At 42.8% G+C, this 25549-nt stretch overlaps 1 protein-coding gene across 2 annotated transcripts in view; it reads right to left on the reverse strand.

Moving 5' to 3' along the window:
• Window positions 1-1162: 1162 nt before the first annotated feature.
• SYNPR (synaptoporin) overlaps window positions 1163-25549 on the reverse strand; it is a 147978-nt gene continuing 123591 nt past the window's right edge. For both annotated transcript variants that reach the window (XM_028719505.2, XM_028719506.2), the window contains 3 exons: window positions 11346-11544; window positions 4937-5128; window positions 1163-3458 (listed from right to left, as the gene is read on the reverse strand). In XM_028719505.2, coding sequence (XP_028575338.1) covers window positions 3180-3458; window positions 4937-5128; window positions 11346-11544 — 670 coding nt within the window. In that variant the 3' untranslated portion in view covers window positions 1163-3179. The remainder of the gene's footprint in view (window positions 3459-4936; window positions 5129-11345; window positions 11545-25549) is intronic.

The following is a 25549-nucleotide window of genomic DNA, read 5'->3' on the forward strand; positions in this document are numbered from 1 at the left end:
TGGGCAGCTTACAGCACATAAATCAGGGATTTTGAAAGAATGTTAATTATGTGATTACATATTTCTCCTTCTAGGCACTAATGATTTCCCCCTGTGCTGGTTCTAGGCCATTTGAGATTGATTTTGTGCTGTTCTGTGCTGGTTTTGTGTTGTTGATGGTGTTTTTTTTGCTGATTTAGTGGGGGAGGGGGTTAACAGAAAAAACACTAGGTGGTATACTTTAATATATGTTTTGATTGTAGCTTGGTATTGTGTTATGAGCCACCCATATGACTTTGTTTAATGGGATGTTTATAAATGTCAAAAACAAACACCCTGACAGTGAATGTCGAATGTTTTCTACAATACAAATGTCATTTGTCACTCAGCTTTGCAAATAGCCCATTGCCAACAAGACAAATTTGTTCAGGCCATTGTAACTTGTATTCCTGAAATGTTGCTACCTTTCTCATCTGTAATGATGAACGGCTGCATAAACTCTCCCCAACCAAGTCTCTTCCAGATGTTTTGGGGTGGAATTCAACATAGCGCTCAGGTTTTATCAGCACAAGGACTTCACCTTGTACAGTTCAATGCTCTCCCCCTCTCATGTACCCCAACATCTGTTCTAGGTGTTCCCCAAACCCTTGGAGCAAGTTTGGAACAGTCACAGTGTGCGTACGGGGAGGAGAGGAGGGACAGTCCCATTATGCAAGTGGACGTTGTTCCGCTCACACAGTTATTTAGCTGAATACTGCAGAGCTACAACAAAACATGTCTCTCCAATATCGGCCTCTACAGCCACAGCAGGTGCTGTGACTCTACAATACTTTGAATCACAGGATGATGTGAGCTGTAGTCCAAAATATCTGAAGGACTATCAAGTTGCAGAAAAATACTCAAGACTATGTTGCACATTCCCATATCAGGTTAAGCTGATCCAACAGAAAACATAATTTCCCCCATTATTTCCAATCCAGACATAATGCATGTACAAGCTGACTTGTCATTTCAGGTTGAAGCCCAAGTTAGACAATAACTTGGAGTGAAAATGGATGGTAAGAAGATGCATGTCCTATTTTATCCTCTCTCTCTCTCCCCCCCCCCTCTCTGTGTGTGTGAGTGTGTGAGTGTGTGTGTGTGTGTGTGTGTTGCAGCACCACCACATGCCTTTAAACAAGCATTGTATGCAATAATCTTTATTTATGCGGGTCAAATAGATATATCACAATATTGAGTCATCCACTGAGCAGTCATACATTGGTTACAATAATCATATAAGTGACTATGCCGTTTTATGCTAAGATAGGCTTTGAACATTTACAGCTCATACAATGATATCATAGACGGATACACTTCTATTTAGAAATGCAGATGTTCAGTTTTTACAGTGGTGTGTTCATCTGTAGGCTGCAAACTGAGTTTCGGGGGTTGCAGGGATGCTAAGATGACCCTAATTTTGCTGCGCAGTATCCAATGTGTTTTAGGTTAGCAGTTAGCGACACTTTCTCACCAGGATGAGTCTCAATCAGTGAGACTGAGGCAAGGTAGCAACTCAGTACTTAACTCCCTCCTGACCTTACCAATTCCCTGCAGCATATGTGTATATGTGGAGACATGGAAATGCTCAACTCACACAGGAATGAGAGTAGATCTCAGTCTTTCCCCTTGCAGTGTGAGAGAGGTTGCTGCTCTCAAATTTGGCTCCATTTAGCAGCATGGCTTGGGTTCTTTTGCTGCTTATTATGTGGAGTCCTGTCTATTGCTGGAGGAAAGAGAAAACAAAGCTTTCCATCTAGCAGCAGAAGTCTGGCTCTGTTGCCTTGCCATGGAGCTAAAGGGTTCTGTGGAAAAATGGCTGAGCAGAAACCATTTCCCCCCCTGGAAAATATTACGCACAATTTGAGATCAGCATGATCTCTAAATTACCTTTACCCCGCTAAGGAAATGGCTCAGTGTTCTCGATTGCTGAGATCTTATGTGTTTGACACTCTCTTTTTACTTACGAATAGCACCAAATCCAGTATACATCATCATAACGACTGGACCAAACAGACGTTGAACAACTTTGAAACAGCTTAGAGAGAAAAACATTCTTCACCATCAATGGCCATAGAGGAAAAGTGTTTCGCAACAGCTCTGAATGTGCACATGCTCTGTTGCGCTATCTGTCAAGGTGGCGTTTGCCACCAGATAGTTTCACTTACTGATATCTGCACCTCTGTTATCCTAATTAAATAAATACCTTTGTAAACATGTAAACACAGTTACTTGGTCCTTATATTACACAGTTCACGTTCAAAGAGTCACAAAACATCAAAATATGGATTTAAAGAAGGAATACTGAGCTCGATTAAACAAACAAATTGGTCAGTTTACAGCATATTATTTCTGAATGCCCCTTTAAGGAAAACTGTTTTAGTTATATGCAGCATTCAAGATTTGGGTAAGCCGTTGATCCAACTCTGCAAAATATATAAAATAGGCATACGTACATACATACATACATTATCTAAAACATTATATCAAACAAACAAACCAATTAAAAAGTAGTAGTGGTGGTGGTATTGAAAAAATCCCATATACACAGTTCATAACATTCTGTTGGCGTGAAAATGATGCAACCTCATGCACTAAGACACTCTGCAAATTTGCTAATCAGGACAAATGTCAAATAAATTTCTTATGTAGAAAAAAAACCAAAAACAAATATTGTAAACCAACAGTCATAGACAGGCAAAGTTGAAAACTTAGGCGCTACAATGCATGCATTGTGATACGATCAGAAATAATGCGAAAACACACATTTTGCTGTTCACCAAAATGCAGAAGAAAATCTAAAACTAATTCAGTTGTGTTCTCCATATCATATACTACAGACTCGAGGCTACAAAATGCTGCCACCATACACATACAAAACTACCGTAAGGTTATCTATACAGTACATACAACAATTATTTACCCCAATCCACCACCTCTGATGACTATAACCTCAATCACCTACTCACAAGGAGAAGATGCTTCATATATAAACAAAGTAAGAACCACAACCCACCTTCTTCGGATGGTACCCGTAGACCTTTGATTTAGATGAAATTCTGTCACATTTATCTAAAACTTGAGAAATCTGCTGCCTGCCACTGTGTTTCAGCTTTCCACACACAATGCTCAACGTAAGAGCTCTTGGAACTCTGAGCGTGCTAAATTTGATTAGCAAAGGAGGTGGGGCTGCTCTGTTGCTGCTGGCCAAATTCATCCACTTGGCCATAGTTGGTCTGCTGCCCAAAGCTGCTTCCCTGTTGGTTATAGCCACCAGTTGGCCCGTAGCTATCTTGATTGTAGCCACCTTGGTTAAAGCCGCCAGACTGCTTCTCCATGGTGTCTTGAGGGTGCCTCGTGCCTGAAGAATGCCAGCCAGTCTCCTTGAAAACAAACCAAATGTTTCCTGCCCAGAGAATAAAGTTCAAGAATCCGAAGACCTAAATGGGAAGTAAATCAAGACGTGGATATGAGACTATATTATGAGGCATCCTATCTTTGTGGGTTGAAGGAATGGATGACATTACAGAATTCACATATTGTAGACTCAGAAGGTCATTACAATATTTTTGGCTGGCACACTTATTTATGGTATGAAAAGGTGAAAGTTCATAAAGGATTTACAAATCATATAATTAGGAAAAATCTGTATAGAGTATGGCATAAATACAATAATTTATTGGAGGTAAAAACACCACTTTGGCTCTCACCATTGGAAGCTATAGCAGTAAAGAAAAAGAATATGATAGAAGGGTTGACAACTTATAGAAATCTATTAAAACAAAAGGGAGGAGAGTATAAATTAAAAGAATTTAAGGATTTATCAGGGAAATTAACAACATGGATATAATATCATCATTTGAAGTATTTAAGAAAGATAGGATATGAGGGTCAAGGATACGATGTGCAGGTCAAGCACCTTCAATGATACTGTGTGTCCTGGGTGCACTCCCTGGCCATACATTGGTAAGGAAGTGTTTGCCTGCACATACCTTGGCATCAATGGGATGGGACTTGGTCAGCACATTCCCACTTGCCATTTTATGCGTTCAGACGGAAGAGGATTATTAATGCAGACAGATCACTCCAGCAATTAAGATCATGTTTGCTTTTCTTTCTACAAGCTCTTTGGTCTACACCAAGGGCCAAGGGTGTCATCCCATTAAAGCAAATGAAAGATTGATCTAGCTGCTCCTAGTCTTTATAAACTGAGATCATAGGAGTAAACAGGAATCTACCAAAGGCTGCCTACAGCTTTCTTCCAGTAAGAGGACTGCTGGTCCCTGATTCAAAGAAGACTCACGTACTTTGGCAGGAGGCATTACACGTCTGTGGCCCCTGTTAATTATTGTGTGCATTATTAGATACGATGAATCACTACCTAGTTGCCTTTTCTGATCGCAAAGATGTTAAAACCATTCTAAAAGGAACTCTTTTGCAAGGCAGATGACAACTCCCTTGGTGGAAGTAACAGTAACATTAGTAGTAGCGGTGGCAATCATCTATAAGAATAGGTAAGTAAGAACTCCCTTTTACTCCAAATACTGCATAATCTAATTATCAAGTTATTTTGCATGCTTGTTCTCCAGGCTACTTTGATGAATGCATATTGATTGTTAAGTGTGCCACAGCACCCAGTCTTTTAATCTTCAGGTAAGAAGTTTGTCATTTACTATAGTCGGTTGCTCAGATTATTATCATTGCTCCCTCTCTGGTGTTTATGCTCCACAGAAGAGCCTTGTGAATTAGGTGAAGTCATGATGTGCTGCGTGTTGGACTCCAGTGGTTTGGCAGGGAAATAGAAAACCCAAAACTCTTGTCTGATCTCATAGCTAAGGACCATCCATCTTCTTCCATGGATGCTTCCTCCCCCCCCCCCCCCGGCCTGCCTTTCGATAACATAAAAGCAAATTCTTACCACTGAAGTGTTCAAACTAGACATAACTGGGCTGCGCACAGGCATGCACTTGTTTGACTGCTGCTTGCAAGCCGACATCAGTAAGAGCACTTCGTCGGGGTCTGTAGCAACTTTCACATCCGAGAGCCCTTTAGCCCAACCAGAGGAGCCCACGAGCCACAGGAACGAAAACACCACCGTCACAATGAAGTCCTACAAAAAGAAAAGAGAAAATGGAACAGTGCAGGTTCATGAGATGCCTGAATGGGGCAGAGGGGCATGGGGCACAGCCTTCTGCATTGTTTTGGTTTCAAAGTACTCCTGCATCAGTATCTCCTCACATGTAGGCAATCATTGCTCTCCAGTCGTCCCAACATCATGTGTCGTTGTTGCGTAATCAAAAGCGAGAGGGGCAAGGCAGCATGAGCTCTGTGGGGTGTTGGTGCGGTGCAAACACGGTGGCGGGAACATCAGATTGTCTCCACCACAGCGCCTGCAGTTCAGCAGTGATGTATAGCGTTGGGAAGGCAGGAGGGCAACACAGTCCCAACTACACAGCCTTTCTGTGGCCATCATGGCAAGAAGCCATACCAACACATATGTAAGGAGGAGGTTTGGCGTTCGGCATACATTGGAGAACCAACAGAAAACCAGCGCTCTCTGGGATGTGGAGGAAAACATCAATCCTTCTGTGTGCATTCAAATGGAAGGCAAACGTAAGAATTACAGGCCCGAAAATGACAAAGCCTCAACAGGGCTTTGATGAGCGGTGACCGGAGTTCGGTTTCCCTCAGAGCTCGTGTTTTAAAGCTTAGGAGCTAATCACAAGCATTGAAACATTAAAGCGCTTTGTGGCAGGGTTTAAATGCTAGCCTGGAGGACTCTCACCAAGGCCTCCAATCAAAGGGAATGATTGCAGGCATATGGCTATGTTAGCAACAGAGTAACGTACGAAAGTGGGTCATAGATGTGTGGCTCAAATGTAAACTTACCAGGGGGGGGGGAATGGTGGCTGATGTCCATTGGGGCTGGTAGAGCATAAGGCATTGGGACCACTGGGGGCACTGCCCCACCAACATCTGTATGCCCTCAGCCAGCCTCCATCTACCTCATGCTTAGTTTCAATTTTGCTTGCTTTTGTACCTCTCAGCAGGAAGGAGGAACTGGCTCTGGCGCCACCTGCTGGTTGTCTCCCTGCCCCATTCCCTGTCAGTCCCAATGAGACAATGCAAGAGAGGGATGTCATTCTGAGCAGCACCCTGCTGTGGTGCATAACGTGTAGTTTCGCCATCTGGGAAGAACTGAGTTCAGATCCTGGGCCACTTCCTTTACCTCACCTACCTCTCAGGGTTATTGTGGAGATAAAAAGGGAGGCAAAGCAGCTACACCATCCAGAGTTCCTTCGAGAAAATGTGGCAGAGATGGGGGAGAAAGTGCAGATCAACGAAAAGGTTCCATTTATACAGGCTACTGATTATCCAATTTGTCTCTCCCCTGAGACTGTATGGAAACACAACACTGATTTATGCAGCGTGTGATAGCCCATCTAATTATTTTCAGAAATCGCAGACAATGAAAATGTCACCATTACATTACAACCTTGGTACGGTTTATTACAATGGTTTATTTTCTGCTTGTGGCTAGTTCAGGCTTTATGGACTAGAAAGACATTACCGAAAAGAGGAGAGGAGTCAGTGCATTAAGAGTCTGTCACAACCTCTGCTAATCAGGATTATCTGCCCTGAAAATAATGGAGCCCTAATAGAGTCAGGGAACTCAGATAGGGGGCCATCCGTCTTAGATTAGGTGCAGCCCATGACTTGGGAATGTCTTTTACATGTCAAGCGGAACCCAGGCAAGGGAATGCTGCCTGCTGAATGATGAAATATGCTTTCGACAACACCGCCCTGTTAAAATTAAGTGTGCAGGGAATGGTGCCCATACAGCTTGCTCCTATGGAGTTTATACATACTCAATTCCTCTTTTTAAAGCATGGGGTTTGCTATGGGCAGTCCTACATGTCAAATAGGTGCTTCCTGAGATTAATTTTAGAACTTCTCTGTAAGTGTGTCTGTGTGCCTATTCCAGTGATGTCTTTCCATGGGGCAAATTAAATGGGGCAAATTAAGACTCCCCTCTCTCCACAAAGAATGAGGTAATTTTATTCATGAACCCTGATCATGATTCTTGCTGGCCTAAACAGAGGATATAGAGGGTATAGGTGAGGGTGAAGAAACCAGCCTATGGAACAAAAGTCAAATTCACATGTCTATCGTTCTGCTCGCTTTTGCCTAGGACTTTGCCTGTCACTGGCATGTGGCCCCTGAGAGGTTCCACAGAAAGAAATGTGGCCCTTAGGCTTCTCTATCCCTGGTGTAAGCAGAGGCCATTTTTCTGAGGTGGATTTTTGGAAAACCGCAACAACTTGCCACCATGAAAAATGCCTTTCCCAGTCTCTGGGACTGTGGCTACAGTGGACAGCAACTTAATCACAAACTTTGTCTATGAGGCAAAGTTTAGTATACACCAGATGGTGGCGTGGCCAGCTGTTTACTGTATGACTATGATTTTACATAAGGCTCCTTCGCCCCCAATTTCACTGTTACCTTGTTCTTCATAGTTTGCAACTGGAAGATAGGTGGGGATTTTTAACGTCCCTTGCTAAGGAAAGTCTGTCAGTCACAGCTCCCTGGGCACGTTTGTTTAGAAGTCAATGCCCAGCTGAAGAGATAGAAAGCACTCTGCACATGGTCAGTGAAACGGCAAACTTTTTTTTACCTTTCAATTTATGTATGTGGAAGGAGGCACATGCTCCTATCAAGCCATGGAGCCTTTCAGTAACACTTGGGATACTTTCATTTAAAAAGAAAAGAATGTGCTGATGACCAAGATTCACAGCGAGGACCCTGTTTACTCAGAAGTAAGGCCACACATTCCCAAGCAAACAGGGTAGGTCTCAGTTTCACACATTTGGCTGTGGCTGTGCAACACACTATAAACATAAAGCACATTTAGATTGCACGACTTCCCCCAAAGCATCCTGGGAACTACAGTTGCTAAGGGTGCTGGGAACAGTGGCTCTGTGGGGTGTTAAGTCCAGTTCTCAGGGTTATGGGAGGGGGAAAATTATCTGCTTTAAATGGTGTGTACACGAGGCGCTGTTTTTCTCCAGATCTGTCTAGTAACTGGCAGTGCTTGTATGCTTCTGAATCAAGAAATCCACTACAACCGCATTCTTCATAGGCGGTGGTCATCCAGCCTCTGCCTAGAAACCTCTAATCATGGAGGGTCCACCATTTCCCAAGGTAGTCTGTCTCCTTGTCCGACAGCTCATGCCATCAGGTATGATGTTTAATGTTTCAGCTAATGATCAGAAAAATCCCCTGTTCTGTAACAGGAACCTGTGGGCACGGATCCTACCCTCTGGCGCATCAGAAAGCAAATTTGCTCCATCATCTGTGTGTGACAACCCTTCGCCTCTTTGCAGCCTTCAGCTGCAAATGCCCCATTGATCTCGGTGGATCTCAGTTCTTCTGGGAAACTGATACATCTGCAGGTTTAAAGGAGGCACAAAATCCTCATTAACACCAAATATTTATTGCATGCCAACAGCATCCTGGGAAACAATATATATATATTTGTGCTGGATTATTTAAAGAAAATGGAATTTTTCATGGGGGGGGAGACCAAATCCTGCTCCTATTATTATTATTATTATTAAAGCTACCACTTGGCTGGAAAGGGAATAATCAATATACAATGAAAATAAAGGTTGTTTTAAATTCTCAGCGGAAGAAAAAGGCGTTTAACTTTTCATGAATAATTGATACAATGTAATCATTAGTATTGCTTTCAAAGCTTCACTTTTTTTTTTTAATTAATGAAATGTTGCAAAAGAGTTTTGTTACTTCGGGGAAATTTTAATGTTGTAAAGCCTCTGCGTTGATACTGTATTCTATATTAAAGCAGTCTCAAAGCACATTTCAGGACTGTTTGTTTTATATTGGGTATAGCTTTTCTAATTAATATTCCAGCAGCTCTGCAGCTTTTCGCATTGGAATTAACTAAGGCGGTGCTGCCAGACATCCTGCCAGCTCCTTCTTCAGTCATTCGTGGGGTGGATGGAGAAAAGAGGTTCTAATTTTAGCCTTCCGGCAAGCGAGGGGTGGGATCCAGGAGGAACCAGAGTCAGACCAAAGTAGAGTGCATCTGGAAGATTGGAACTGTACAGACGCCACATTAACAGACAGAAAAGATAAAAAGAATATATAACTGAAATATAAGTTAAAAGGTAAAGGTAAAGGTACCCCTGCCCATACGGGCCAGTCTTGACAGACTCTAGGGTTGTGCGCCCATCTCACTCAAGAGGCCGGGGGCCAGCGCTGTCCGCAGACACTTCCGGGTCATGTGGCCAGCGTGACAAGCTGCATCTGGCGAGCCAGCGCAGCACACGGAACGCCGTTTACCTTCCCGCTAGTAAGCGGTCCCTATTTATCTACTTGCACCCGGGGGTGCTTTCGAACTGCTAGGTTGGCAGGCGCTGGGACCGAGCAACGGGAGCGCAAACCGCCGCGGGGATTCGAACTGCTGACCTTTCGATCGGCAAGTCCTAGGTGCTGAGGCTTTAACCTACAGCGCCACCCGCATCCCTGAAATATAAGTTAGTGCTATATAAAATGAAAAGTACAATGTGAGATGCAGATAATGATTTACCGAGTAAAAAAGGGGAAAAAATGTGAAATAATTGGCAATTACAGAAACAATAGATGGGGCATGGCAGTAAAATGGGAATATAAAGATTGGTGTAATCTGCAAATAACAACAACAACAATAGTAGTAGTAGTAGTAGTAGTAGTAGTAGTAGTGTTTAGTCATTTAGTCGTGTCCGACTCTTCGTGACTCCATGGACCAGAGCACGCCAGGCACCTCTGTCCTCCACTACCTCCCGCAGTTTGGTCAAACTCATGCTGGTAACCTCGAAAACACTATCCAACCATCTCGTCCTCTGTCGCCCCCTTCTCCTTGTGCCCTTCATCTTTCCCAGCATCAGTGTCTTCTCCAGGGAGTCTTCTCTTCTCATGAGGTGGCCAAAGTACTGGAGCCTCAGCTTCACGATCTGTCCTTCCAGTGAGCACTCAGGGCTGATTTCCTTAAGAATGGATGTGTTTGATCTTCTTGCAGTCCATGGGACTCTCAAGAGTCTTCTCCAGCACCTACTACTGTCCTTCCAGTGAGCACTCAGGGCTGATTTCTTTAAGAATGGATGTGTTTGATCTTCTTGCAGTCCATGGGACTCTCAAGAGTAGTAAAAAGGTAAAGGTACCCCTGCCCGTACGGGCCAGTCTTGCCAGACTCTAGGGTTGTGCGCCCATCTCACTCTATAGGCCGGGGGCCAGCGCTGTCCGCAGACACTTCCGGGTCACGTGGCCAGCGTGACAAGCTGCATCTGGCGAGCCAGCGCAGCACACGGAACGCCGTTTACCTTCCCGCTAGTAAGCGGTCCCTATTTATCTACTTGCACCCGGGGGTGCTTTCGAACTGCTAGGTTGGCAGGTGCTGGGACCGAGCAACGGGAGCACACCCCGCCGCGGGGATTCGAACTGCTGACCTTTCGATCGGCAAGTCCTAGGCGCTGAGGCTTTAACCCACAGCGCCACCCGCGTCCCAACCTCAAGAGTAGTAGTAATCCTTAAAAGGGATCCAGATAGACAATACCAAACTGTATGTAGCATCATTCTAGACAGAGATAGGGAACCACATGCCAGTAGTGGGTTGCACCAGAGGCAGAATTGGACAAAGCAATACAGTGGTACCTTGGGTTACATACGCTTCAGGTTACAGACACTGCTAACCCAGAAATAGTACCTCGGGTTAAGAACTTTGCTTCAGGATGAGAACAGAAATCAGGCTCCGGCGGTGCAGCAGCAGCAGGAGGCCCCATTAGCTAAAGTGGTGATTCAGGTTAAGAACAGTTTCAGGTTAAGAACAGACCTCCAGAATGAATTAAGTACTTAACCTGAGGTACCACTGTATAGGATCCAGAAGGATCTGGATGGAAAATTACTTCTGATAAAAAAATTAGAGGGAAAGGTTTGAAAATGAAAAGGGTGAAGTTTGTGCAAAGCCGTAAATGAAAATAAAATAAGGACATAATATTATATGCAGCAGGGATTATATGCTGAAGAGCATACATTGTGGTCCTGACTGATAGAGTCCCATCCATCCATCCATCCATTCATCTCCTCTGCAATCTTCATTGCTGTGTTCAGCAATGATGTCAGACGACTGAATATTTCATTCAACCCTGGTGTCAAAGAAAAACAATACCACACCAGAACTCAGACTGACCCAACAGAGGGTATTCAAAGCGAGAGGCTAAACAAATGAATCAATAAATAGGAACAAAGCTGTCCATTTAATGAACACTTACAATCAAAGGGCCCCTGTTGTTTTCACGGTATTTGTTCTGGAAGAAAATGTAAACCACCGTTGCGGCCAAGGAGTAGAGGAAGGCAAAGACTGCAATTGTGACGAAGAATTCCGCGGAAGAAGAGAAGTCGCCTATTAGCGAGAGTTTCTCTCGTCGTTTGCCTTCGCAGGTGGGAACATCAAAATTCACCTGGTACAACCTAAAATCCAGAATGAGAGGACAGAGAGTTGGATTAGTTTTTAATTAAAAAAACAAAACAGTTGGGCTGACAGTTATATGATCATCTCTATATAACTGCCCCATTCTAGAATTCAGTGGGTCAATTCCTGGGTCTTAAGCTAATACTTTTTTCTTTTTTTTTAACAAATGAATGACCAATTAGAAACTTAGAGATAGCAGCCATTTAGCCACTTCCAGTTCCACACTGCCACAGAACCACAGGCCACTTCAAAGCTTGCAAGGCGACACAACTTGTGACCTGCTGAGTTTCACTGAGCCCACCAGCCACTGATTGCCAGGAGCTAATATATACTGTACTCCATTTTTTCCTGCCTTTGGAACTGCCAGACCTGGAAGGCTATCAAGTATCTTGTAGGCCACTGAACATGACAGCCAGGCTGCACTTGGCTTAGTGGGGCACATGCTGAGTAATCTGAAGTAAAGGTAAAGGGACCCCTGACCATTAGGTCCAGTCGTGACCGACTCTAGGGTTGTGGCGCTCATCTCGTTTTATTGGCTGAGGGAGCCGGCGTACAGCTTCCGGGTCATGTGGCCAGCATGACTAAGCCACTTCTGGAGAACCAAAGCAGCACACGGAAATGCTGTTTACCTTCCCGCCAGAGCAGTACCTATTTATCTACTTGCACTTTGACATGCTTTTGAACTGCTAGGTTGGCAGGAGCAGGGACCGAGCAATGGGAGCTCACCCGTCGCGGAGATTCGAACCGCCAACCTTCTGATCGGCAAGTCCTAAGGTCTGTGGTTTAATCCACAGCGCCACCCATGTCCCTTAATCTGAAGTAGGAAAGCACTATTTGATTCTATCATTTATGTAATTCCGTTACCAACGCTTGTCACCTATAAAGAAGAGAGGAGCAGAAGCACAAGGAAAGCCTTCTACTGCAGCAAAAACTCAGTGATGCTGCTGCCTAGAAATCTGTCCTGGAGAGCTTTGAACTTCTGGTGGATTGCCATAAGTTGCTTTGTGTTGCTAGTCCATATAGAAGTCTTTTGTTTTCGGACTGCATAAAGACTGTATATTTAGTCAGTTTCCCCATCAAAGTGGATCCCATAGTTTCCACTAATAGTATATATTTGTATGTACCATACTTTTCCATGTATAAGACTAGGCTTTTTTACTTAAAAATAATGTGAAAAACTGTGGGTCATCTTATACATGGGGCAATCTCCATATTTTCTTAAATTGGAGTCCCTTAAAATAGGAACTTATACATGGGGGCGTCTTATACATGGAAAAATGTGGTGATTGTCCTTTATCAGCTGATAAATAATAATCAGCTGTTTCAATAATTTATAAAACCAGCTAGATGGCATGTAGTCTGTGCTTTGAGGTGCTGAAACATGCTTGACACATTTTTTAAAAATATTAAAAGTTTGCCTCTCCACATTGTGCCAGCGTACTGTCAGGCTTTGGGGAAGCGGCTTCCTCCTTACCTTTGGCCGTGGATAAGCAGAACAAAGCAAAAATAGTCTCTAACCATTTAAAGAGATTTTAATGATCACAGCGAAAGAACAAAGAGTCCATTCTTGGAGTAAAGGTGCTCCCAATTAAGGTTTACACCCACTCCCCCCCCCGAGTCACCCTCGTCACTTTCTCGCCTTGCAAACTGATCTGGCAACCATTATGCCTTCTGTGTAGATACCTTATCTAATCTCAGTGACCTTGGACTGATCGGCTGGATGTTTACCAGCGAACTGGAGTCTATTAACTCTCTCTCTCCTGATTCTTCTTCTCCTAGCTGTTCACCACCCAGTTCTTCCCAACTTTTGCCTTCTGAACTATGTCCCTCTGCGAACCACTGTTCCAAATCTATACTGTCCCACTGCTCCTGGGAAGATTCAGGATCCTGATCAGGAGCAGGGGGAGGCTCCCACCATTCCTCATCTGTGCAGCCCTCCTCAGCACGGTCCCTGACACGTACAGCCGCACAACAACAGCTGCTTCTCTCTTTGCACACATCTCCCCTCACCCACACAGCCCTACAGGCCTTGTGGACAAAACCATTTGGGCAGAAGAAAGAACTTAGAAGTGTGATAAGGATGCTTCTAAACAAAGCCAGAGCTTTCTGACTAGTCTTTAAGGTTTTCCATCTCAGTTATGCAAATACTATTCATCAGGGTTTATTGTCTTCTCATGGAGGAGGAATTCTCTCTTTGCATCTGCCTTTGCAATTTTGCAAAGCATGGAGACAAAGGCTCCACCCCCCCCTAAAGCTAACCAAGGTTACTGGGGGTGTTTGAAACAGAAGATGGACTAGGGCACAGAAAAACAAAAACACTAGATGGCAAGCAGCAATGCATAAACAAGTTGCTTCTTATGTATGCTAAATATAGAGGACACTCAAAACAGAAGAACTTAAATCCCATGGACTTCAGTAGGATCTGGATCTCTTTATCAATTTGATTCCCCCCCCTTTTCTTTTTTGCTTTCTCCTCCTGTGATGCTGCATTTTAATGTTTTAATTGTTTTAATGTTGTATTTTAATCTTGTTTTTTAAGTTGTATTTCAATCAACTTGTTTTTATTATTGGTTGTTAGCCACCCTGAGCCCGGTCTTGGCTCGCAAGACGAATGCCTCGCAAGACAAAAAACTCGCTAAACGAAAGGGTTTTTTGTTTTTTGAGCTGCTTCGCAAGACGATTTTCCCTATGGGCTTGCTTTGCAAGACGGAAACGTCTTGCAAGTTTGTTTCCTTTTCCTTAAGACCGTTAATACAGTTGCAACTTGACTTCGAGGAGCAACTCATAGAACGCGGTGTGGTAGCCTTTTTTGAGGTTTTTAAAGACTTTGGTGATTTTTGAAGCTTTTCCAAAACTTTCCCGACACCGTGCTTCGCAAGACGAAAAAATCGCAAGATGACAAAACTCGCGGAACGAATTAATTTCGTCTTGCGAGGCACCACTGTAATCTTTAAATAGACTGCAGTGACACAAACACTCTTACAACCTTGCCTCTCTATCTTCCAATCATAGCCCAATCACACCCACCCACAACATCATTGGGTAGAGGTGAACACACACACCACATTTCCAGGACAGTCTACACCAGTTTTCAATTTGGCATGCTGCATTTGCTGCATCAGAGTCTCTAGGAGGTCTCTGGAGCACAAGCCTGGGTAGTGTGTATCAGGGTCTTCACCTTCTCGCTGATGTCGTTCAAAGGGAAGGAAAAGAATACATTTGACACCAGCTTGGTTGCAGGAGTTGCTGGAAGGAGACATACAAGATGCCATCCAACTGCCTTAAGAACCCCACCCTTGATTTGTGTGAGGTTTACTCCTTAGCCCTGACTTCACCCAAATATGTCCTACACAAGGCAGCGGGCATGAATTGTTCCTTGAGGTTCTTTTCTGATGAATGCAAAATATGTAACAGATTTGTGTTGTTTGTGGACTGCGTTCTGAGTCGCCATAGATTCTAGAATAAAACGATGTGTTTATGCAGCTTGGGCAAATATGCACATGATTGCATGGCACTTTCCTGTAACTTTCATCATTCATTGCTCCCTGACAACCTCCTAGCTTTAAATTGCAGGTGGTGTGTAATATGTAGCTTGCGCCTCCCTTGGGCTGCCCCGTTCTTCCCTAACAGAAAACTCTTCGACACACAGAATGGCAGGAGTAATTGGAGGTATTCATAGCAGTGATGAACTATTCTTTGCTGTTCCTCGCTCTCTCATTACTCCTCTCAGTGTATGGCAGAAGCAGGTATGTTCTGTTCTCCTGAGAAAGCTCCTCCAACAGACAGTCAAGCTGTGTTAGCAGACAGACTCATCCTGATTGGTATGCATCAAAATCATCTACGCTTCCAAAAATTAGAAAACCCTCTCATCATTAAGAGGAGCTAGCGTGAATCGGCTAAAATTAGTCTGAATGTATTCTCAAGGTTGCATTTGGTACAGGCACAAATGCACTATTGTTTCTGCTTTAGCATATTGGGAATGATTAGACCTGCATTCATTACACAGGTGGGGAAAACAGGCAAGTCTCACCTGGAGAATTGCATTTTGGATGGGTTGACTCAGTCCCTTGATAAAAAAAGGGGGGAAGGGGAAATCTTTGGGTTGAAAATGCTGGTTCTCGTTAGTAACGTGCTCTGCAAACAGCAGGTAAACCTAGGTTTAATGTTAGCTGGGTGGTCATTGGCTCTCCAGCAAAAATTCCGTCCCACAATGTTGGCTTGGTTGAACTGAGCTGGGCAAATGCTACATCTCAGCAGCAAGTTCTTCCGCAGATTGCAGAGAAATGTGGGCTGGGTCCAATTAGGCTGGCAAAGACTAGTTCTCAGCAGCAAACTCCTCCTTACTTATTATGGATATATCCATGGGAAGAAATCTGAAATCTCCACCATGTATTCTCACAGTTATAAAGAAAAATAATGACTTGCTAGGTTGTAGCAGGATGTAGAAATGGAGTTTCAACCTCTGGAGTTAAAGAAAGAAGCCAGGAAGTTCTTTTGGACAATGAGAAACAATGATTTATCCTACCTCTAGTTGGTTTGCCAGTTACAGCCATCCTGGGACAGGGGAAAGCCTGACTGTAGTTACCCATGTTCTAGTAACCTCCTATTTCGACCATTGCCATTTGTTTTACATGGAGCTGCCCTTGAATACGGTTTGGAGGCTGCAGTTGGTGCAAAAATGCAATGAACAGAGTTTCAACAGACCAGACTATACGGGGTCATTAATTTTCAAAGATCTGTGCTGGCTGTCTATTTGTCATGAATCCCAAATCAAGCTTTTAGTTTTGACTTCTAAAGACCTGAATGGCTTAGAATTTATTTAAAGAAGGGCCCATCCCATACTGTCAACAGGATCACAACCTTAAGAGCTTGCCAGCTGAGATAGCTGTTGTCTCCACAACAAAATAAGTCTATCCGTTAGGAGAATGTCTATCCATTAGGAGAATGGATACACACAAAAATTGGTAGGATTCTGCAATATCTAAGTTTTGGGTGGAATTCAGCGTTGCATTATTATGATTGTTCCACCAGTGGAGAAGTGGTGGTAAAGAAGGTTTACAAATGAGTGCAATTGGGTTGTGGTCGGTACAGAATTAGGATGATCTGAAAGATGAGTGTGCTGACCATCAGCACCAACTAGATAAGCAAGGACCACTGGGGGGGAAAAGCACATTTTCCCCCCTTAAGCATTTGATCCAGGTATTAATTTTCCTTTTTATAAGCTCTCCATCTCTCTTCCACAACAGCAATCAATGGATTCGAGCATTCTAAACTCTCTACAAATTAAGTTTATGAACTGGAATCCACACTCTTCTCAAAGTACAAAGGCTTTCAGGATTTTAAAAGAGTGGAAACTGAAACCATACAGGTAGCTTGGGGAATTTGGGGAAGTGGAATGAGGATAATTGATAAGTTCCGGTATAATGCATAGTATAATGGAGAACAATCTTTGCAGCAGGCTTTGAAAAGCTGATCTGTAACATACAACCCCATCCCCTCCTACCTGCACATTTCTTTCCATTTTTTTGAGCTGGGGAAAAACATCAGTCAGAAATGTCGATTGAATAATCATTTACATACCCTATCCATCACTGCACTGAGCACAGAACTAAATTAAAGTCTTCCAAACCATGGATAAATGTATTTTGGGTAACACAAATGGAGCCAATATTCTAAAGGATCGATTTCTTACATCCTGCAGAAATTAGTGAAGGGTGAAATCTGCCCATCTCCATTTGTAATGGGCTGGGGTCTTTCTAGGCCTTTGTAGAAGGTCATGATTTTTCTGAGAGTACTTCAGAGATTGGGGAGATACAGCCCTTCTCTAACAAAGTGCCATCCTAACCATGTGATAGTTGTGCTCTGTTATTAAGGCAGTTGTAATAAGCTAGCCTGGGCTCTGGTAGGAGGGACAGGGGAGGTATAACCATAAAAAAAATGAATGAATGAATGAATGAATGAATGAATGCACTGAGTCACACATTCATTTAATCTTTCAATCTCACTGCAAGCAGAGTTGTAATAAATACGTGGCAGAGTTGTAATAAATATGGAGGACCTTACGGTCTTCAAATGAAAACATCTTGGAGGTCCGGGGCCACAGGGAGGTTAGGCTGGCCTCAACCAGAGCCAGGGCTTTTTTGGCTGTGGCCCCGATCTGGTGGAATGCTCTGTCCCAAGAGACTAGGGCCTTGCGGGACTTGACATCTTTCCGCAGGGCCTGCAAGACAGAGCTGTTCCACCAGGCCTTTGGCCAAGGCACAGTCTGACCCCCTCCTTCTGTAATCCTCATAGAACTCTAGCCCAATGGCTGCCATTAATTTGAATTGATTTTAGAATGAATTGATTTTAGAATGTATTTCAATTAATTGATTGTGATTTTATGTAAACTGTGTTATTTTTTACTGTTGTTAGCCACTCTGAGCCCAGCTTCAGCTGGGGAGGGCGGGATATAAATAAATTATTTTATTATTATTATTATTATTATTATTATTATTATTATTATTATTAAAAAAGTATTTTTGACATTACTCCCCCCCATAATAACTAGGGTTGAGCAAAGCCGAGACTTGATGATGAAATGGGAGGTTATAGGGTTCATGGTACACTCCTGTAGACCTATGTATAATTCACCTCTTCTGTGACTGCTCACAAATTTCTCTGCTACAGGGGAAGTGAGTCTGCAACACAGGCAAAGCAGAGTCACATTTTCCCACTAGACAATCCGGTCCAGCTCTGCCATTGGGCAGAGTGTGCCAGTTGCCCTAGGCATTAGATGCTGGTAGTAATGCGTGGCGCCCAAGTGTTCAGAGGACAGGGCTGTGTCTGTATGGTTCATATCTTGACTTGTGGACCCGAATTTAACCTGCTGCCCCTCAAGCACAATGGAAGATGCTGCCTTATTGTCAGTGTGGAGGAAAGATTGAGCTGCTGTCTGGTCAGAGTGATGGGGATGCTCATCTGGACCTTCACATTAGGCTGCAAAATGGCTAGCCTTTCAGGCAATTGGTTTCCCAGGCAATCTTCTGGCACAAGGCTACAGCACACAGTATATGAAAAGAGGGAAACATCTCCACGTTAAGTAGCCAATGCATCTCTGCAGTTTTGCCAGCCCTGGCAGCACAATGAACAAGCTTTTCTTATTTTTCTACTCCCTTTGAAACACCAATGAAAATCAGGTCAAGGTCATGGGTCCTATACATGAGGCAGCAAAATTTGGGTTAGGACTTCTCCCATCCCTGCCCCCCAAACCTGTAACAACTTCTTGACCACCGGGATCACTATTAAATGAAGACACTTGTAGTTTCACCTTCCTAAGAAAGATGCTGGAGCCTTGGGTCTACTTTCTATCATTAGGTCGCATTAAATATAAAAAAGGGGAACTGAGCTGCTGAAAATGTCACGACGAGAGTTTTGTGTGCCCTGAAGGATACTTCTCCCAAATTCTGCACGGCGGGGTGCAACATTACACTCTTTGCTTGTTTCTTTTCCAACTGAAGTGAGAGCAATTTAGAAAGAGAAACACAACGAAAAAAGGTCCGCTTAGGCTAATCCATTCACAAAAGCCCCAAATTACATGGAAACTGCACTGCTGGGACCACAACGCGACACTGAATTGTGGAAGTTGATCATAAAAGCACTGACCTATTCCTTGCTGCCCATCCTGGCAGGGCGGTTTGTATAATTAATCGGCAGAGCTTCAGATCTCTGGCTGTCCTGATGCATTATTGAACACAGAGGCATAAAGTGCTGGGTAGACTGAACCCAGCAGATATTATTTATTTTTTTTACTATATGAGGTGTGAGGGGGTGGGGGGGGGGTGGGGAAAGGAATTTGATTTCCTGATTGATTTTAATTGATTTTATCTTTTGTGTCCCTTGGACAACTTCGCTGTACATCGCTTACAAAAAATTATGTTGCTTAGCAGAATATACACGATTGAAATAAAGAAATAAAACAATAGAATTGAATGGATGCTTCACCAGCCCAGCAAGCAAGGACCAGTGTAGGCCAGTGGCCAGTTCTGGGCATGGACCTGAGTTCAGATCTCAGCTTAATTCTCAGTGTAAATTCTGATTGTTAGCCTTTCCTTATGTGTGCATCCCTCTAGAATAGGAAAGGGGAACTTGTGGCCCTCCAGTCATTGTGGGACTCCAGTTCCCACCAGCCCCGGCCAGAATGTCCAATGGTCAGGAATGATGGGAGTTGTGGTCCAGCAACATCAGGAGGCCCTGAGGTTCGCTATCCCAGCTCCGCAAGAATAATTTGTAAAACATGCCAATGGGAAGAGAATGCTCTCTTAAAATTACCATTGGCTAAGTACATTGGTGCTGTGGGTAAAACTTCAGCGCCTAGGACTTGCTGATCGCATGGTCGGCGGTTCGAATCCCCACGGCGGGGTGAGCTCCCATCTTCGGTCCCAGCTCCTGCCCACCTAGCAGTTCGAAAGCACCCTTAAGTGCAAGTAGATAAATAGGTACCGCTTCATAGTGGGAAGGTAAACGGCGTTTCCGTGTGCTGCTCTGGTGCCAGTTCGCCAGAGCAGCTTCGTCACGCTAGCCACGTGACCCGGAAGTGTCTGCGGACAGCGCTGGCTCCCGGCCTCTAGAGTGAGATGAGCGCACAACCCTAGAGTCTGTCAGGACTGGCCCGTACGGGCAGGGGTACCTTTACCTTTTACCTTTAAGTACATTTAAAAGCTCCACTTTATCAACTGTACAAAATTTAGTTAAGTGTGATATTAAATAGCTCTTTTCTAGATGAATTCCTTCTTAGGTAAGGGCTTTTGGTCCGTTTATGTTTACGTACCATTTGTTTATTTACCGTATTTTTCGCTCTATAAGACACACTTTTCCCCTCCTAAAAAGTAAGGGGAAATGTGTGTGCGTCTTATAGAGAGAATGAAGGCTGCGCAGCTATCTCTTGCTGTCCTGGCTTCAGGGATAGCCGCGCAAAGCCTCTTCAACAACATTTAATTGAGAATATTTTTTTTCTTGTTTTCCTCCTCTAAAAACTAGGTGCGTCTTATGGTTGGGTGAGTCTTATAGGGTGCGAAAATACGATATCTGTCACAGTTTCCTGTATGATCAGCTGCACCATCTTGTTCCCACGTTTTCCAAGCCACGGCAGATATCCTTTCTTTTGCACAAAGTTCAAGGATGAAGAAAGAAAAAAACCTGACACAAACACACAAACTGCTTCTAGAACTGAGTCATGTCGGTAGATCCAGATTTTTAAATTTTAGCTTCTTCTTGTTTCCAGCACAGCGTTTGACAGTCATGACAGGTACAAGCTCCGTGGGCTCTCTGCGTGGCATCTTTTGTTTCAGGCTCACCCCCTCAACTCTTCCACTGTCAACCAGTAATCATAAATCAGGGAGGAACTGGTGAAGAAATGCTGCACAAATACAGATTTATTCACTCCCAGGTGCAGTGAAGGAAAAATCTGCGATGTTCTTTCCACGAAGAAGCTTACCTGTCTCTTGAACAAAGGCGCTGAGTGGCTGAAGGTCCTAACTTAACAAATACGGAGGTGATTTACTCAGGCCTTTTGATGCCATCACTGCCAGCAAAGGCACTCTCTGTTACATTTGAATCATAATCTATATATCTATTTTCAAAGTCAGCTCTGAGTAATCTCTTAGCAGGATTGCAGACGGACAACTAAGATATCAAATTAATAGAAAGGATTGCAGGGGGGAAATAGTGATTTTACTCACCACCACCACTCCAAATTAAGTAAACAAAAACAAAATGAGGTAAACAAAAGGTGCACAACTTTTGAAAACACCATTGCTGTTGGCTATAAGAACGTAGAGTTTCAGATCATTGAAACAAGATCTTGCTAGCCACAAGGTTAGTGCTGGAATGCAAGGTTATGAAATGATTATGGACATTCCAGCTTTGCAGAAATAATAATAATAATAATAATAATAATAATAATAATAATAATAATAATAATAATAGCGAGACCTATGGGACTATGTGGCCCTAAGGAACAGTGGACCTGTGTTCATTAATGTGTGTATGTGTAAGAAAGAATGAACAAGCATTTTGAAAAAAATGCTTGTTTAAGCTGGAGGTAGGCTGTATGAATTGTGCATTGCTTTGTAATGATTTGTTGGGTCTCTGGACTGTAATAAAGATTGATTTGATTTGAATAAGTGGACTTGGACATAGTGTAAGGAAAAAGATATCAGAGATATGGATATCTGCATATATAAGTGGGCCTAATTTGAGTATTTGTCATGACATGAACAGAAAGAAATATACACAAGTTCCTCCTGATGAGGAAACTGTCTTCTTGCTCAACTATGGAACATTGATTGTTACATTCAGAGCAAGCAGAAACCTTGCTCTGTGTGATTCTGCTGTTGCATCAAGAGCTCTTGGGTATCCAAACCAAGCTTTACAACAGGCACCCCCAAATTTGGCCCTCCAGCTGTTTTGGAACTACAGTTCCCATCATGCCTGACCACTGGTCCTGTTAGCTAGGGATGATGGGAGTTGTAGTCGCAACACATCTGGAGGGCCGAGTTTGGGGATGCCTGCTTTACAATAAATGGGAGTGGATGAATGGCCTCATGTCATGTAACTGTATACTCACTTCCTTTTTTATTCCTTCTACCATCCCATGAATTGTGGTTCTTGACCAACAAAACTTTCCTCAAGCCCTTTCATAGCATGAAGGAATGCTTGATCAAACTCCAAAAAAATAGGGTAAGAATACTGCTCAGGGATGTATTCTGCATAAAACCCCAACTTTATTATTTCTCTCTGTATTAATGAATAATATCCTACCAAGTGAGACTCATATCTTCCTTTATTAACACAGCATCTCTATACACACTAGTCAATAACAGAGTAGATCATATCTTTGCTTATTTGGGACAACTTATATGAATCTTCACTTGACAGTGTATTAATAATGCCTTCTATTTATATATTAAATTAATAAATTAAGCATGGATTTTTATTTTTATTTTGCAGAAAGACCACCACAACAAAGGCTTTCCAGTAATGTGTGGCAGACCATCTTTTAATAAACAATATGGTTTTAAAGTAAGCCCACTGATGGATGTTATTTCTGAAACATTATATTGCATGAAGGTAATGGTGTCAACGTGGGACACGGGTGGCGCTGTGGGTTAAACCACAGAGCCTAGGACTTGCCAATCAGAAGGTTGGCGGTTCGAATCCCCATGACGGGGTGAGCTCCTGTTGTTCGGTCCTTGCGCCTGCCAACCTAGCAGTTCGAAAGCACGTCAAAAGTGCAAGTAGATAAATAGGTACCACTCCGGTGGGAAGGTAAACGGCATTTCGGTGTGCTGCTCTGGTTCGCCAGAAGCAACTTAGTCATGCTGGCCACATGACCCGGAAGCTGTACGCTGGCTCCCTTGGCCAATAAAGCGAGATGAGCGCTGCAACCCCAGAGTCGGTCACGACTGGACCAAATGGTCAGGGGTCCCTTAATGGTGTCCACAGCTAGATGTTCATTATCTTAATAAGCCAAGATATCCACATGCCTTGTGTCAGTCAAATTCATTTGCTAAAAAGCATTGGTCATCACAAAAATTCAGACATAGTCAAGCTGAAAGATACATTTTAACATAGGTGGTCTCCAGGGCACTGTGATCTGTTGGGAACCTAAAGCAAACATAAAAACCTTTTATGCAATATATTTATCCTAGTCAAGCAATAAGAAACAGTTTTTCGCCTCACTGTTAAAAACAAACAAACCTGTCTCAAGACTCTCTTTCAAAAATCTTTCCCCAGGGGAACTATCCAGGGAGCAATATAATAGGCCTCCTTCCTCTTTCTGGACACAATTGAATAAACAACCATTTATAGGTATTCCTGCATCTCTCCCCTTGAATAATGCTGTGGGCATAATTTGAAATCTCAAAGCAGTGAATCATTGCACAAACAGAGGATGGGGGAGGGGGAGAGAGAGACCACAAACAGATTTAACAGAATAATAAAACTGTGAGAATTGCAACAGTTTGAGGTTAACTTTAACTTTTTTAATTCAGTATTTTGCAGCTATGGGCACCATACTTAATCACAACAGTTAGCCCAATTTTGAACAGATCTATTACAAGTTTCCTTCAAACAGGGCAACCTTATATCTGGCATGTATTGCAATTTCAGCGGAAGCAAGACAGCATGAAGGATGGACAATACTGAAGAAAACACAACATCGCATCTCATCATGGCAACAGGAGTGCCAGACTGTAGGTTTAAGAGAAACCTTAAAAAAAAAGAGTAGTGGGGCAGTCTTTCACTCGCATGCCCCAGCCTCATGCTACCTTTCCCCACCTTCTCATTGTGCTCTTTTTGAAGACTTCCTGGGTTGATTAACCATAGTTCTAAGAACATCTGAACTGGAGAACTATGGTGATGAGAATAAGCCTTGGCTCTTACATGATTTGAAATTGGCTTCAGTAATATTCTGGCTTGTTCCAGTACTGGTAACATCACCAGATTTTGGGTGGTGTGGCTGGTTCCCCTTCACAGGGTGCCGAGTTGAAGGGAAACAAAATTAAGAAGATTCATAATTGAGAAGATCCATTTGGGGGTTCCAAATTTTAGCCTCACACAGGGCGCCATATTGTGAAAGATGTCTGCCCCTGCTGATAACCACAGTTTCCTGATTCAAACTTCACAGGAAACTATGGTTAATTAACCGAGGAAGACTTCAATCACAGCTCACCAAAAAAGGAGGAAGGAAGGGGTAAGTATAAAGATGGAGTGCACTAGCAAGTATCATGCATACCTCTGTTCAATAAGCTATGTATTTCTGATCTGAGCCAAATAATGCTGGCTTTCAAGCTTTCTTTCTTATATATTATTATTATAAACTAATAACATATATAAACCAACATCTTAAATAGCAATTTCTATTGTGGAACTCCCTCCCATCCTCTGTGAAGAACACTCATGAACTGTGACAAGTTTGGAAGAGAATCAAATTATAAATTTGCATAACTCAATTTTCCAAAGCTGCTTCATGAATACTAAAAGAAGCAAGAGATGAAAGATTGTACAGAACAGCAAAGTTAGCAAAAAGGGGGGAAATTTAACATTTGTAATAAAGGGCAGTACAAGTCTGTGGAGCACAAGTATGGCATAAATATCTCATAAATTAACAACAATTCATGAGTTTGCCAGCTGCTCAGATCCATTTAGTGAACAGCATTACTATCAATAAAGGCATAAATGGAACTCAAAAGCAAAACAGCAAATGATGTCTGATGGAAATAGCCATTTTACAGACAGATGGTGTTGCTGTCTTTAAAAACATTTCTTGGAATAGAATTTGTATAGAAAGAAATAGATATCTGTGAATCTACTTTTAGGTTTGGGGACTTTTTATAGATGCAGGACATGACCGTTTAGATGCAAGGGGGATGGGGAAGGCTGATAGCCATATTTATTTATTTTTTGCATTGCATCTGCTTGTGAATGTGTTATGTCTTATTAACAGCAGGGTTTTAAAAATATTTCATTGTTAACTTCTGGCATTGGACACTTGCCCTCATTTCCATTGGTGTTTATCATCCTAAAACTGGCTTATGAAACACATCAGACACATCACTAGGCTAAAAAAGGCTTTCCAGGACAGCTTAGCTCAGATGCTATGAAACCAAGACATATTTGAATCTTTTGGAGAGCTGATGTTTTTAAAAGGCAATTTGTTAGTCAATGCATACATACATTCTGAGAATTATTTATCTATTTAACTTGTTAGTCACTTCCTACAAAATGTCAAGAGCCCAACAGGAATGACACAAAACCAAAAACAACATATGTCAAGAAAATCATTTCGTAGTGCAGGGAAAAAGGACAAAAATCTTCAGCAGCAAAAACTTTCCATCAAGTAATTTGTCATATGTCTGGGCGAAGAGATATGTTTAAACCTAGTACATGGAAGACATTCATGATGGCACCAAGTGGACCTCACTGGGGACAGCATTCTACAGCCAGGGAACTTCAACCAAAAGA

The sequence above is a fragment of the Podarcis muralis genome, chromosome 2 (assembly GCF_964188315.1).
Source record: "Podarcis muralis chromosome 2, rPodMur119.hap1.1, whole genome shotgun sequence".
NCBI lineage: Eukaryota > Metazoa > Chordata > Lepidosauria > Squamata > Lacertidae > Podarcis > Podarcis muralis.